Source organism: Chiloscyllium punctatum, chromosome 11 (assembly GCF_047496795.1).
Source record: "Chiloscyllium punctatum isolate Juve2018m chromosome 11, sChiPun1.3, whole genome shotgun sequence".
NCBI classification, from domain to species: Eukaryota; Metazoa; Chordata; class Chondrichthyes; order Orectolobiformes; family Hemiscylliidae; genus Chiloscyllium; species Chiloscyllium punctatum.
The window spans coordinates 111,880,215-111,894,283 of NC_092749.1; the positions used below are offsets into that span (position 1 = coordinate 111,880,215).

The 14,069-nt window shown below is 44.1% G+C and overlaps 1 protein-coding gene across 2 annotated transcripts in view; it reads right to left on the reverse strand.

Annotated features, from left to right (window-relative positions):
- The window catches only part of plek (pleckstrin), a 137,515-nt gene that overhangs the window by 43,697 nt on the left and 79,749 nt on the right, over nt 1–14,069 (reverse strand). Inside the window, exon 1 of one of the 2 annotated variants that reach the window (XM_072581535.1) lies at nt 5,054–5,160. The exons of the other annotated variant lie outside the window; for it this stretch is intronic. Within the exon in view, the coding sequence (XP_072437636.1) occupies nt 5,054–5,101 (48 nt within the window). The 5' untranslated portion in view covers nt 5,102–5,160. Of the gene's footprint in view, nt 1–5,053; nt 5,161–14,069 lie in introns of those variants that run through there. 2 annotated transcript variants of the gene reach the window in all.

Consider the following 14,069-nt stretch of genomic DNA (forward strand, 5'->3'; position numbering starts at 1 on the left):
GATTGATATGAAATCCTGGCAGGTTCACTAAGGCCCATTTAGGGAGGGAATTTGCCACCATTACCCAGTCTGGCCGATGTGTGACCCCAGGCCCACAGCAATGCCATTGACTCATAATTGAAGTGGTACAGCATCCACCCAGTCCAAACGCAACGAGCAACAATCATTGGCCTGGCCATTGACTCCCCATCTCATAAAATAAAATTTTAAAAACTGAGCTCAGCCAGGGCAATGATAGTTCTACTGCAAATCCAAGTGCTCTCAGATCACAGGAAGAGAAATCAGCCATGGTTCTGATCCCAATGACACAAAAGTCACTCTCAATTCTTTTCTTGTCGTTGCTAGGGTGACACCTTGTACATTCTCCAGATTAAACCGGCTCTTTCAGGACCACAGCTGGTGAGGCTGACATTTCCTGCTGACAGGCTTGACTTCGACAGAGGGAAAAAAAACAGCACAACCAAAAATGCCAACAGCAAGGCCAATTCCTAGTCTTCTACCAGCGCACTCCTGCCCATTGGTAAAAAAATAAATTGACTGTTCCTACGTATCTGTTCTTTAAATAAACATCAAAGACTAATTTTTACCTCAGTTACTGTTCAAAACTAAAGCAGCTGCAGTTATTTTGGTTCATGGTGTTAAAATAAAGGAAATAAAAAGACCTGGTCTTTACAGCAGTCAGTTCCTGTCAAAGAACTGCTGGCAATCCAACTTCTGCCTTATTTGCATGCTGCCATTATAAGCATCAATGCACACAAAATGTTCTCCATCACAAAAACATTCACTAGATCACCATTTGCTCACTGTCGCTCCATCAGAATCCTGGAACTCCCTGCTACTCTGGGTGTCCTTACACCACAAGAAATGCAGTGGTTCAACTAGGTGATTCACCACCAGCATCTAAAGGATAATCTTCTCCACCAGTCCAGGAGACACAGTGGTAATGTCCCCAGGAATCCAGAGGTGTCGGTTAGTGATCAGGTGCTCTGTATTCAAATGCCACCGTGACAGCATTTGGATTCGGATTCCGGGATTGCAAGCTAATCTCAGGAACCACGAATATTGTAAAAAACCCGCCGGGTTCATCAATGTCATGGGAAGGTAGTCTGCTGTCCTGACCCCTGACCCACAGCAATGTAGCTGAGCCTCCGAAATAACCTGGACAGCCATTCCGCTCAGGGGCAAATAGGACAGACTACAATAGGTCCTGTTAGTAATGCTCACACACCCTATGAAAGAATACTGGAAAAATTAGGGATGGGCAATAAATGTTGGCCCAGCCAATCACACTCTCATTCTATGAATGCAATAAACACATAATGAAATATGTTCTTTTGTAGGTAACCATTGTGGACAGAACCTGGGTACACAAGAAGCACATTCATTATGTGGGGCATTTAAAAGGAGGTTTATAGCTAAAAGTTGAATTGAACAAATGAAACAAGAATGTTGAATTCCAACAGAGATACATTGACAATGTACATTTCTGTACTTATAACCTGATGTTTACAATTAGTCTATTCACCGCTGTAGCCTTTAATAGCATCAGCATCTTACTTACACACAAAAGCCACATCAATAAAATCTGGAAGTAAACACCAGAACCTGAATCAGCTGCTGACAGCTTACGTAAACCGTTAAAAAGAAACTTGTGTAAATATTACTCTGCATAGGGCCTTTGGAAATATTGCTTCCTCCATGTTTTTACAATACTGCCATACACAGTAACCAGTCATAGAGTCATCGAGAGTCATACAGCACAGAAACAGACCCTTCAGCCCATGCCAAACACCCAGTCCCAAACTAAACTAGTCCCACCTGCTTGCTCCTGGCCCCTAACCCTCCAAACATTTCTTACTCATGTACTTATCCAAATGTCTTTTAAATGGTGCAATCGTACCCGCATCCACCACTTCCTCTATACGTTCATTCAATAAATGAGCCACTCTGTGTAAAAAAATTGTTCATGTCCTTCTTAAATCTTTCTCCTTTCACCTTAAAATATTACCCCTAATATTGAAATCCCCCCACCCTAGGGAAAGGACACTTGCTATTCACCTTACCCTCATGTTTTTATAAACCTCTATAACGTCATCCCTCACCCTCCTATACTCCAGTGAAAAAGGTCCCAGTCTAACTCAAACCCTCCATTCTTGGCAACATCCTGGTAAATCTCTTCTGAACTCTCTTCAATTTAATAATATTCTTCCTGTAGCAGAGCGACCCGAACTGTACATAGTACTCCTCACCAGTGTCCTGTACAGCCTCAACATGAATCCCCAACTCATACACTAAAAAGTCTGAGCAATGAAGGCAAGTGTGCTAAATGCCTTCATAACCACCTTGCCTAGATGTGATTGAAGTCAGGTTATTCTCTGCAGGGTAGAGGCCTGAGTAAACATAGGCATGAAACTGTGTGGGCTCTCAAAAAAGGTTCGGCAGTAGTAACAGCTTTCATTCACCGAGTGTCTTTGAGGTTAAAAGACAAAAAACAGGTAATGACAAATATGGAGATATTAGGAAAGTTGGGACTTCAAGAAGCAAAGAGGAGAGAGTAATGGAGAGTTGAAGGGGATTGGGTATGGAATTACAGAACATGCTGACTGGATTGGTGGAGGCTCAGCCACCATGTTTAAAACAGTTCTCTGGAAGTTCATTCCACACATAAACCACCATGCAAAAAAATTGCCCCACATGTCTTTCTTAAAACTTTCTCCTCTCACCTTACAAGTATGCCCCTTGGGCTTAAAATCCCCCACTTTAGGGACAAGACACCTGTCATTCACCTTATTTATACCTCTCATGATTTTACGAGCCCTGATAAGGCCACCCTCAACTTCTTGTGCTCCAGTGAAAGAAGTCCCAGCCAACCCAGCATATCTTTGTAACTCAAACCTTCCATACCCGGCAACATCCTGGTAAGTCTATTCAGAAACCCTCTCCAGCTTAATAATATCCTTCCTATAACAGATCGACCAGAACTGGACAGAGAACTCTAGAGTCCTGATGAAGGGCTTTTGCCCGAAACGTTGATTTCGAAGCTCCTTGGATGCTGCCTGAACTGCTGTGCTCTTCCAGCACCACTAATCCAGAATCTGGTTTCCAGCATCTGCAGTCATTGTTTTTACCTCATTGTTTTTACCTTGAGAACTCCAGAAGACAACTCACCAACTCTTATACAACCTCAACATTATGTCCCAATTCCTATTCTCAATGGTCTGTGCAATGAAGCGCGCTAAACATCTTCTTAACCACCCTGTCTACATGTGATGCAAACTTCAAAAAATTATGTATCTGAATCCCTTGGTCTCTCTTTTCTACAACACTACCCAAGGTTCAGGCTATCCAGACGGCTGCTATTAAAGCACTTTGTCTTATTTCTAATGTTACCTGATCTAATTATATGGGAGATGTGGACACGATATTTGACTTAACAGTGGGATTTTACCTAAGAGTACATCAGCAGGCAAAACAGTACTGGACCTGACTTTAACACTAAGCAAGTGGGTAGATTTTGAATGGGTTAAAATCAGACTCATTAAGTTACAGAATGTCAGAATTTTATTTAAATTGAGAAAAAAAAACACAAATGGACTTGAGGGGGAACTTGTACATGAGACACAGAAAGCTAGCACACAGGTAATCAGGAAGGCTAATGGTATGTTTAGCCTTATTTCACTGGTTGGAATATAAGAGTGGGGAAGTCTTACTGTAACTGTACAAGGTGCTGGGGAGACCAGTTTTGGTCCCCTCATTTATTTCATTGGAGTCAGTTCAGAGAAGATTCACTGGGATAAGCCCTGGTATGGAGGGACTGTCTTATGGGTAAAGGTTAAACAACTTGGGACTCTATTCACTGGAGTTGAGAGGAATGAGAGAGGATCTCATTGAAACATATTAGACTCTTAAAGGGCTGGAACTGCTGAGAGATTGTTTAACCTCATGGGAAAGTCGAGGACACAGCCTCAGAATAAAGGGGCACCAATTTCAGACTGAGATGAGGAGGAATTTATTTTCTTAGCGGTCTCCACGTGTTCTGCAAACCTCTTGGTGGCAAAAGTTGAGCGGTTTTTACCCTCTCCCCCCACCCCCCTTCAAAACTTCTGCAGAGTAACGCAGCTGTACGAACACACTCGACATCACAAAGTTGGTAAAAACAATGACTGCAGATGCTGGAAACCAGATTCTGGATTAGTGGTGCTGGAAGAGCACAACAGTTCAGGCAGCATCCGAGGAGCAGGAAAATTGACGTTTCGGGCAAAAGCCCTTTATTCCTGATGAAGGGCTTTTGCCCGAAACGTCTATTTTACTGCTCCTCGGATGCTGCCTGAACTGCTGTGCTCTTCCAGCGCCACTAATCCAGAATCACAAAGTTGGTACGACTGGCCTTTAAAAAAATGAAACTTGAGAGAAAGCAATGTAGTAGACTTTGACTCTTAGAGAAAACCGTTTTCTGCGGGCACTTCCCTTTGATAGTTCAACTCCTAGATAAACAATGTCTCAAAACGTCAGTAAACCGCGAGTTACAAAAAATATTGTTTTTCAACTGTAAACAGTGAGTCAAACAAAAAAAACTTGACGAATTCATGATAATAACTTTTAATCATAATGAAAGCAGTTATCTTTTGCCTAAGTCACTGCAATTTGGGTTTAAGAGCTCAGCGTCAGTATGAAGTGAGAGGGGAACTGGGTCTTGCTCAAATATATTGCGTATAAGCACAGAGAAACAGTCTCTCTCTCTCTCACACACACATTTGACCACTTCTTGTTGGAGAAGTTGCAATCCACAGTGACATTACAAAGTAACCAGAGGAAAATTCTTAGACTTGCAAATAGTCCTGAAGAATACAGAGAGCTGCTCAGCGTGGAGACAGATTCCAACTGGGTCCTGTCAAAGATATTGACCCATTGTGGGGTTAGACCCCGAACCTCTTGCAGAACCTCTATTTACAGAGGACAATGTTGGCAACATCCCAGGGGCAATTCTGAAAACCCCAGTTCAGAAACTACACCCCCACCCCCTCCTCCCAGTGGATCCGCAATAACGATCTACCTTTTTCACAAGGTATCCCTCCCGGATAACTTTGGCCTCCTCTTCCATGGCTTTGTGCTCCTTGCTCAGTGAGCAGACGGACCTCAGGCTATGTTCCAAATGACCGTCTTACCCACTCACCGCCCCTTTTTTGTTCTATATAGAACGTTATTTCCTTGTGTTACATCACGAGGACCAGGACAGTAAGTTTCCGTTCTCAACGCTTGTGTAAAAACCTCAAGAAACGATTGCTGATAAAGTAAGGCAGTACCCTGTTCGACAATTCATTGAGAATGGAAGTGAGAGATGAATTTTCGCTGCTGGTTAATCCACTTGAGGTGATTATGTATTGGTGGCTGCAGTCAACTTTACCCAGCAGAAACAATTCTTTTTTTAGTATGAAAAGACATACATCTATAATTTGAAATAGTTTATAAATACAATGTTTTACAACATCCTATTATCTCACTATGTTTGGGCGTCTGTTCACACCCCATCTGAATGAGGCAAAGTATTGCATACCAGGCGAAAGTGGGTACTGCAGAAGCTGGAGATCAGAGTCTAGATTAGAGTGGTGCTGGAAAAGCACAGCAGGTCAGGCAGCATCCGAGGAGCAGGATAATCGATATTTCGGGCAAAAGCCCTTCATCAGGAATAATGGCAGGGAGTCTCCGGGGTGGAGAGATAAATGGGAGGGAGGTGGGGCTGGGGATGAAGGTAGCAAATAGGTGGATGGAGGTGGGAATAAAGGTAATAGGTTCGAGAGGAGGGTGGAGTAGATAGGCCGGTAGGACAGGTCATGGGGACAGTGCTGAACTGGAAGGTTTGAACTGAGGTAAGGTGGGGGGAGGGGAAATAAGGAAACTGGTGAAGTCCACATTGATGCCCTGGGGTTGAAGTGTTCTGAGGCGGAAGATGAGGCGTTCTTCCTCCAGGCCTCGGGTGGTGAGGGAGCGGCGGTGAAGGAGGCCCTGGACCTCCACGTCCTCGGCTGAATGGGAGGGGGAGTTGAAATGTTGGGCCACGGGGCGGTGTGGTTGATTGGTGCAGGTGTCTCGGAGATGTTCCCTAAAGCGCTCTGCTAGGAGGCGTTCAGTCTCCCCAATGTAGAGGAGACCACATCGGGAGCAACGGATACAATAAATGATATTAGTGGATGTGCAAGTAAAACTTTGATGGATGTGGAAGGCTCCTTTGGGGCCTTGGATGGAGGTGAGGGAGGAGGTGTGGGCGCAGGTTTTGCAATTCCTGCAGTGGCAAGGGAAGGTGCCAGGATGGGAGGGTGGCGTGGACCTAACCAGGTAGTCACAGAGGGAACGGTCTTTGCGGAAAGTGAAAAGGCGTGGTGAGGGAAATATATCCCTGGTGGTGGGGTCCGTTTGGAGGTGGCGGAAATGTCAGCAGATGATGTGGTTTATGCGGAGGTTGGTAGGGTGGAAGGTGAGCACCAGGGGGGTTCTGTCCTTGTTGCAGTTGGAGGGGTGGGTTTGAGGGCAGAGGTGCGGGATGTGGATGAGATGCATTGGAGGGCATCTTCAACCACGTGGGAAGGGAAATTATGGTCTTTAAAGAAGGAGGCCATCTGGTGTGTTCTGTGGTGGAACTGATCCTCCTGGGAGCAGATACAGCGGAAATGGAGGAATTGGGAAAATGCCTCTGCCGTATCTGCTCTCAGGAGGACCAGTTCCACCACAGAACGCTACCACTGTCTACAGAGCCTGGACCTTGTCATTAAGTCCTTGAGAACAGAGGTCAAACCCACAGCTTTCTAACACAGGATGGCAAAAGTGGAATCTCAAAACCACTGGACACCTCAGCTGGGGATGTAATTGAAGTTTTACAGTGTTGATGTCTCATTGAACCATACAGGATTCTCAAGGGATTTGACAGGGCAAATACTGGGGGAATGTTGACCTCATGGGAGAGTCTAGGCATTTATTTTTCCATCTACTCTCTATTCTGGGCACCACTTTTATGCCGGTCCATAGCTTCCCTTGAACTGAGTGGCTTGCTAGGCTATTTCAGAGGGCAGTTGAGAGTCAACCACATTACTGTGGGTCTGGAGTCACATGTACACCAGATCAAATGGAGGTGGCAGTCTTCCTTCCCTGACAGACATTATTGAATCACGTGGGTTTTCCTGACAATCAACAATGGTTTCTTGGCCATCGGTAAATTCTTAATTCCAGATTTTATTAAAAAAATTTTAAATTGAACTCAAATTTCACCACCTGCCATGGCAGCATTTGAACCCAGTGCCCCAGAAAATTAACTGAGTTTGTGGATTAATAGACTAGCAATGATACCACTAGGCCATCACCTCTGCTCTGAAGGGGCATAATCTCAGAATGAAGGGTCACCAATTTAAGGCTGAACTGAGGAGGAATTTCTTCTCTCAGAGGACTGGGAGTCTTTGGAACTCCTTGCCCCAGAGAACTGTGGGGGCAGAGTCCTTGTGTATAATTAAGGATGTAATAAACAGATTCTGGATCAGCCGGGGAGTCAAGGGAAAGGGCAGGAGAGTGAATGTGGGGAATGTTGGATCAGATATGATCCTGTTGAATTGTGGAGCAGGTTTGAGGGGATGAATGGCCTCTGCCTGTTCCTATTTCTTTTGGTCTTAAACAGATGTAGGAAGTTATGGTGCAACAAACTCAAAAGAAGTACATGGTCATAGTTTTTTTTTAAACATCGAATCATACAGGATGGAAACAGACCCTTTGGTGCAAGGGGCTTTGAGATTAGATAAGATTACTTACAGTGTGGAAACAGGCCCTTCGGTCCAACAAGTCCACACCAACCCACTGAAGCGCAACCCACCCATTCCCCTACATTTACCCCTTTTACCTAACACTATGGGCAATTTAGCATGGCCAGTCCACCTGACCTGCACATCTTTGGACTGTGGGAGGAAACTGGAGCACCCGGAGGAAACCCACGCAGACACGGGGAGAATGTGCAACCTCCACACAGTCAGGCGCCTGAGTCGGGAATTGAACCCGGGTCTCTGGCGCTGTGAGGCAGCAGTGCTAACCACTGTGCCACCGTACCATGGTAATCTTATGGAATCGTGGAGCAGGCTGGAGGGTCTGAATGGTCTACCCTTCTCCTAATTTGTATGGTCATATGTCCCTGGCATGGATACAGAAGCTCTGGATTTGAGTCCCATTTCCAGGACTTGATGACCAAGGAAGGTGCATTCATAATAAGGTTAAACGGTCAAGTCAAAAATCTTTCCAACACATGTCAATGGTAGGTGGTAAGATTAGGAGAGATTCCTGGTCAGCCAAATTATGGAAATAAATTGGAGCCTCGACCAAAACTGTCCATAGTTCCAGACTACAACCTGCATGTGAAAGGTCCCATAGCAACCTGAAGTCTGTGGGTAAACTGTGACATAGACTACCACAAGAGGCTTGGGGGCACAATAGTGGAGAAGCTATTTCCTGTGACTTGAGTCATAGTTTTAAAACAATTGGCCCAGGAACTATAAGGAAAATAGAAAGCAACGGTTGAAGCAGTGGTAAGGTCAGACTTCGCTGTAGCTGTCAACTGGCTATTGGAGATGCATTTGAAGAGATAAAGTTTACCCATTTATAGGGTAATTGTTTGGGAGTGAGATAAGTTGGATAGTCTTTTGAGGAGTTATGAAGACAGATTGGAGAAGTTAGGATTGTTTTCCCTGGAGAAGAGAAGGCAAGAGGAGATTTGAGCAAGGGGTTCAAAATCATGAGGGGTCTGGACAGAGTAGATAGGGAGAAACTGCTCCCACTTGGGAAAGGATCAAGAATGAGAGAGCACACATTTAAAGTATCTGATTAAAAAGAGCAGAAGTGAGATGAGGAAAGGCTTTTCATGCAGTGATTGGCTAGAATCTGGAATGCCATGTCTGAATCTGTGGTGGAGGCAGAATCAGTTGGAGCAAATGGGATTACACTGAAAAGGAAGAATATGCAGTTTATGGGGAGATGACTGGAGAATGACAGTTCGGGGATTGAACATTTAGAAAGCCAACTCAGAGATGATGGGCCAAATGGCGTCCATCTACACTGTAAGCATTCTGTGATAGTGGGTTGATAGCAGATCTCCACATTGCAGAGGATACAGGAGGCACTGTGCTTCCCTACCTCTATTTAAAGGATGAATTTTGAAACAATTTCCTATTAGTAACAGTGTCTAGAGGTATCTCAAGGACAGGGATCCAGGCTCCATGTGGAGTAGCTCATAGTAATTGAAGGGCTTGAGCAAAGGGAGAGGCTGATAGACTGGGGCTATTTTCCCTGGAGTGTCAGAGGCTGAGGGGTAATCTTATCTAAATTTATAAACTCATGAAGGGCATGGACCGAGTGAATAACCAAAGGTTTTTCCGCAGGATAGGGGAGTCCAAAACTAAAGGGCATAGGTTTAAGGTGAGAGGGCAAAGATTAAAAGGGACATAAGGAGCAACTTTTTCATGCAGCGAGTGGTGTGTGCATGGAATGAACTGCCAGAGGAAGTGGCGGAGGCTGGTACAATTACAACATTTAAAAGTTAGCTGGATGGGAACATGAAAAGGAAGGGTTTAGAGGGACATGGACTAAATGCTGGCAAATGGGATTAACGTAATTTAGGATATCAGGTTGGCATCACTGAGTTGGATTGAAGGGTGTGTTTCCGTGCTTTACATCTCAATGACTCTAAGCAAAGGATTTTCGGGATAGATTGGAAAATAGATACAAGACCTTCTCTTAGAAAGTTGTCTTTTTTGGACAGTTCAATCAATATAACAGTTCTAAATTTGTCTGCGTATACCAATTGCCTCCATAAACTGGAGTCCCAACCACTTTTTATCTTATCTGGGAAGCAAAGAATAGCTTTCACCTCTAACAAGCTCCTACATGGACCCCTACAGCACAGCAATAACCACATCCTCATAATTTCAGGAACATTTACTTTTTCCTGAGCTTTGCTGTCATGATCCTAAGTATCCTGTATTTTTGCATTAGTCTCATACATTCCTATTATCTTACTTTTTGCAATGAGTTTCTCACATAAAGCCTATTCATTAGCAATTGAACCCCATAAGTACAAATTTTACCACATTATCTTTCTCCATACTGTAATATTCTTGGTCTCATTTGTTGCTAAAGGACAGTTACAGAGCTTGCTGAGGTAAGAAAAATATTAATTTATTTAAGAAACATCTTACTGTGACTTCATCTTGACACAAGGCTGTAAGAGAGAAAGCAAGGTCATTCGACATTGTACATGTACATTAAGAATAATAGTTACATGTAACATGTACTCATTGATTTTCCAAAATCTTCACTTAGGAGTAAGAAAGTAAAGTCTAACAAATCCATGTTGACTGCATGAATAAATCCACACCTTCCTCAATATTTCCATGTTCACCACAACTGACAGGAACTGACTCCAGTTTCATCTGTTCGTCATTGCGTGATCAAACACAAGGTGACCAATGGGCCAGCATTTATTGACCATCCCTAATTTCCCTTGAGTAGGTCCTAGTGGTGAGCTGCCTACTTGGACTGCTGTCGTCCTTGCGGTGTAGATTCACCCACAATGCCACTGGAGAGGGAGTTCCAGAGTTTGACTGACTGACCATGGAGGAACAGTGATATATTTCCGAGCCAGGATGTGAAGTGACTTGAAGAGGAACTTAAAGGTGGTGGTGTTCCCATGTATCTGCTGTTCTGGGTAGTCTCTCACATCTGAGTTGAAAACTTGCATGTCTAAGTTCCGGTCCAAGCAAGAAAACCTGACAGATCCCAGGCTGACCCTGCAGGTCAGTACAGGTTGTTCTGCTATAACACACATTTCGTTAACACAGATTCACTATAACCACAATTGTCGAATTGGGAACACTGTTTCTAAAGCATGTCTTCGTGATTCCGGCCCTATTAGTTTAAATGGTGCTGCTATTACACGAGTTTCTTATAACACAGGATTGCATGAGAACGGGACTATTGCATTATAATGGAACCGACTGTACTGGACAAGAGCCGAGCTGTATAGTTGGAGGTGTTAACTCTTGGGCCTTCTCTACAGTCACTTGACCAATTATTTATCCTTCGCTCAACATCATGAGACAGATTATCCTATCAGATTGCAGTTTGCAGTTTGTGGGAGTTTCCTGTGGGTAAAGTTAATGCCACATTTCTTTAGAACTGTTGCTGCACTCAAAAACCTACTTCATTGGCTGTCAATGGAATGATCTGAGGTTGTGAAGAACAGTGCAGAAACGCAAGTCTTTATTTTTAGTTGTCTTTGCAAGCAGAGATTAAAATGTTCATTTTCATGTCTGGGACTCGCTGTAACTTTCTGAATCACAAGCATTTGCTCAAATCTCCCCTCAGTTGCCCTAATTTATTGCTTTTTTTTATTGCCAGTACATATTACAACGGAGAACCTTACTGTATAGATTGATTTGTATATCCCTCCTCTTTAGTGGTTTTCTGCCATTTTCTTATTTAGAACAACTTTTCGATTCAATGTGGCTGTTTCTCATCACTGTTCACTTTGTTTGCACAAAGGAATTATTCATTCCCTGCTATTGTCACACAAAAAGTCACCCGGTTCTTTGTGACAAATTTCATCTGTCCAATGGCAGGCTTTGTACGCCACAGTAAGAGTGGTCCTTGCTAAACAGGATCAGGACAGGCTGTGTTCCCTGTGCTGGATTAGTGGTGCTGGAAGAGCACAGCAGTTCAGGCAGCATCCAACGAGCAGCGAAATCAACGTTTCGGGCAAAAGCCCTTCATCAGGAAATGATGAAGGGCTTTTGCCCAAAACGTTGATTTCGCTGCTCGTTAGATGCTGCCTGAACTGCTGTGCTCTTCCAGCACCACTAATCTAGTATTTGGTTTTCAGCATCTGCAGTCATTGTTTTTACCTTGTGTTCCCTATGCAGCCAAATGCCACTCGTGGGGCTTCAATACAAACCCCATGTGCATGTGGAAGAGGCAGAAAGCTGTACTTTGCTGAGGGTGTACCTTCTGCAGATGAAGTGGTGCCCTCATCACCTTAAGGTCAGCGAAAGAGGAAGCAATTGCTTGGCTTTGGGGAATTTGCGTTCACTAAACAAATAAAATAAAATGTCAGACATAGTTTAGGTAAAACAGACCTTACAGGCACATGCCTGTCTTTAATTGCCTGTCAGAACCTGTTTCTCAAAATCTGTGTTCTTCAAAACACTGAATTAGAGTTAGATTTTATTGTCACATGTACTCAAGTACAGGGATACATGAGTACAGTGAAAAGTCTTACAGAGTCACCTTTCCCACAGCCATCTTAGGTACAAAGGTCACTAGGTACAAAATCTAAGGTACAAAGTGGGGGAAAAAGATAGAAGTTCAATATTACAGTTCTTCTTGGTATAAAGTAGGAAAATAAAGAAATAAAATTAAAACTTCAGCACTACTGCCTTTCTTTAGCCATGGGTATTCAGAAACTCAATGCTGGGTTTTCCCCACAAGGAAGTTGGGAGGTCATGTTACAACTATACAGAATGTTGTGAGGCTGCTATTGGAATATTTGGTCTCCCTGCCATAGGAAGGATTTTGTGAAACTGAAGGGATTCAGAAAAGATTTACAAGGATGTTGCCAGGGTTGAAGGGTTTGAGCTGCAGGGAGAGGCTGAATAGGCTGGGGCTATTTTCCCTAGAGCATCGGAAACTGAGGGGTGACCCTAAAGAGGTTTATAAAATCATGAGGGCCATGGATAGGGTAAATAGATCTTTTTCTTGGGGTGTGGGGATCCAAAACTCAAGGGCATAGGTTTGAGGTGAGAGGGGAAAGCTTTAAAAGGGGCCTAAGGGGCAACTTTTTCACGCAGAGGGTGAGCATGTATGGAATGAGATGCCAGAGGAAGTGGTGGAGGTTGGTGCAATAACAACATTTAAAAGGCATCTGGATGGATATATGGATTGGAAGGGTTTAAAGGGATATGGGCCAAATGCTGGCAAATGGGATGAGCTGAATTTAGGACATCTAGTCAGCATGGATGATTTGGACCGAAGGGTTTATTTCCATGCTGTACAGCTCTATGACTCTATGAAGGGCTAGCACTCCCCACAAGGGCTCGTGCTCTCCCGCAGCCTCTGACTGCGCTGGCCCTCAATGATGCCGCAGTGTGGCTGATTGCTGGAGCTCTGCCCAGCTACCAGACGCCTCATCGCAGTGCCAAAGTTCCACTCCGGACCCCAGGCGCTGCCCCACTCCGGACCCCAGGTGCTGCCCCACTCCGGACCCCAATGCCATTGCCTCCACGACTGAGCTCTCTCCAGTAGGTAAGTAAAAAAACCTAGAAAACTAAAAAAAGAAAATACAAGAAAAGAAGAAAAAAGAAGAAAAGCTGGCAGAGTGGACGTGCTCCGGGTTCAGAGCCCAGACGCTGCCTATGCCACTCCACTGTTCAAAACCTATAATTTTTGCCAAGATTCTGCTCACAGAATGGTCCTAATGTGTCCTTATCAAGTTCATGCTAAAGATTGGTTGATAATCACTCTTGACAGGTGCTGGGAGCCATACCTTACCGGTGCTACATCAATGTGAACCATTGTTGTTATTTCATCACACTCCTGAAAAAAAAGTTGATAATATTTTCACTTTAGCTCATTTCCGTCTGTTGTTATACATTTCCTTGGTGATATGAACTTAGATAAATTAAGAGCAATGCCCACCTCCTTTCTACAGTTTGCATTTCGTTCAATATCTGCACAATCATTTTATGATATTATCCTCCATTATGCACCATCCATGCAGATTCTTGCATTTAGAAATGCTGTGATATTACAATTGCAAAGGGAGTTTAGAAGAATGTACCAAAGGATTTTGCCCAAGCTTTGATGATCGTTTGGAGAAAGTGAGAACTGCAGGTGCTGGAGATCAGAATCGAGAGTGAGGTGCTGGAAAAGCACAGCAGGTCAGGCAGCATCTGAGGAGCAGGAGCATCGACGTTTCGGGCATGAAGGGATGAAGGGATTATGCCCGAAACGTCGATTCTCCTGCTCCGCAGATGCTGCCTGACCTGCTGTGC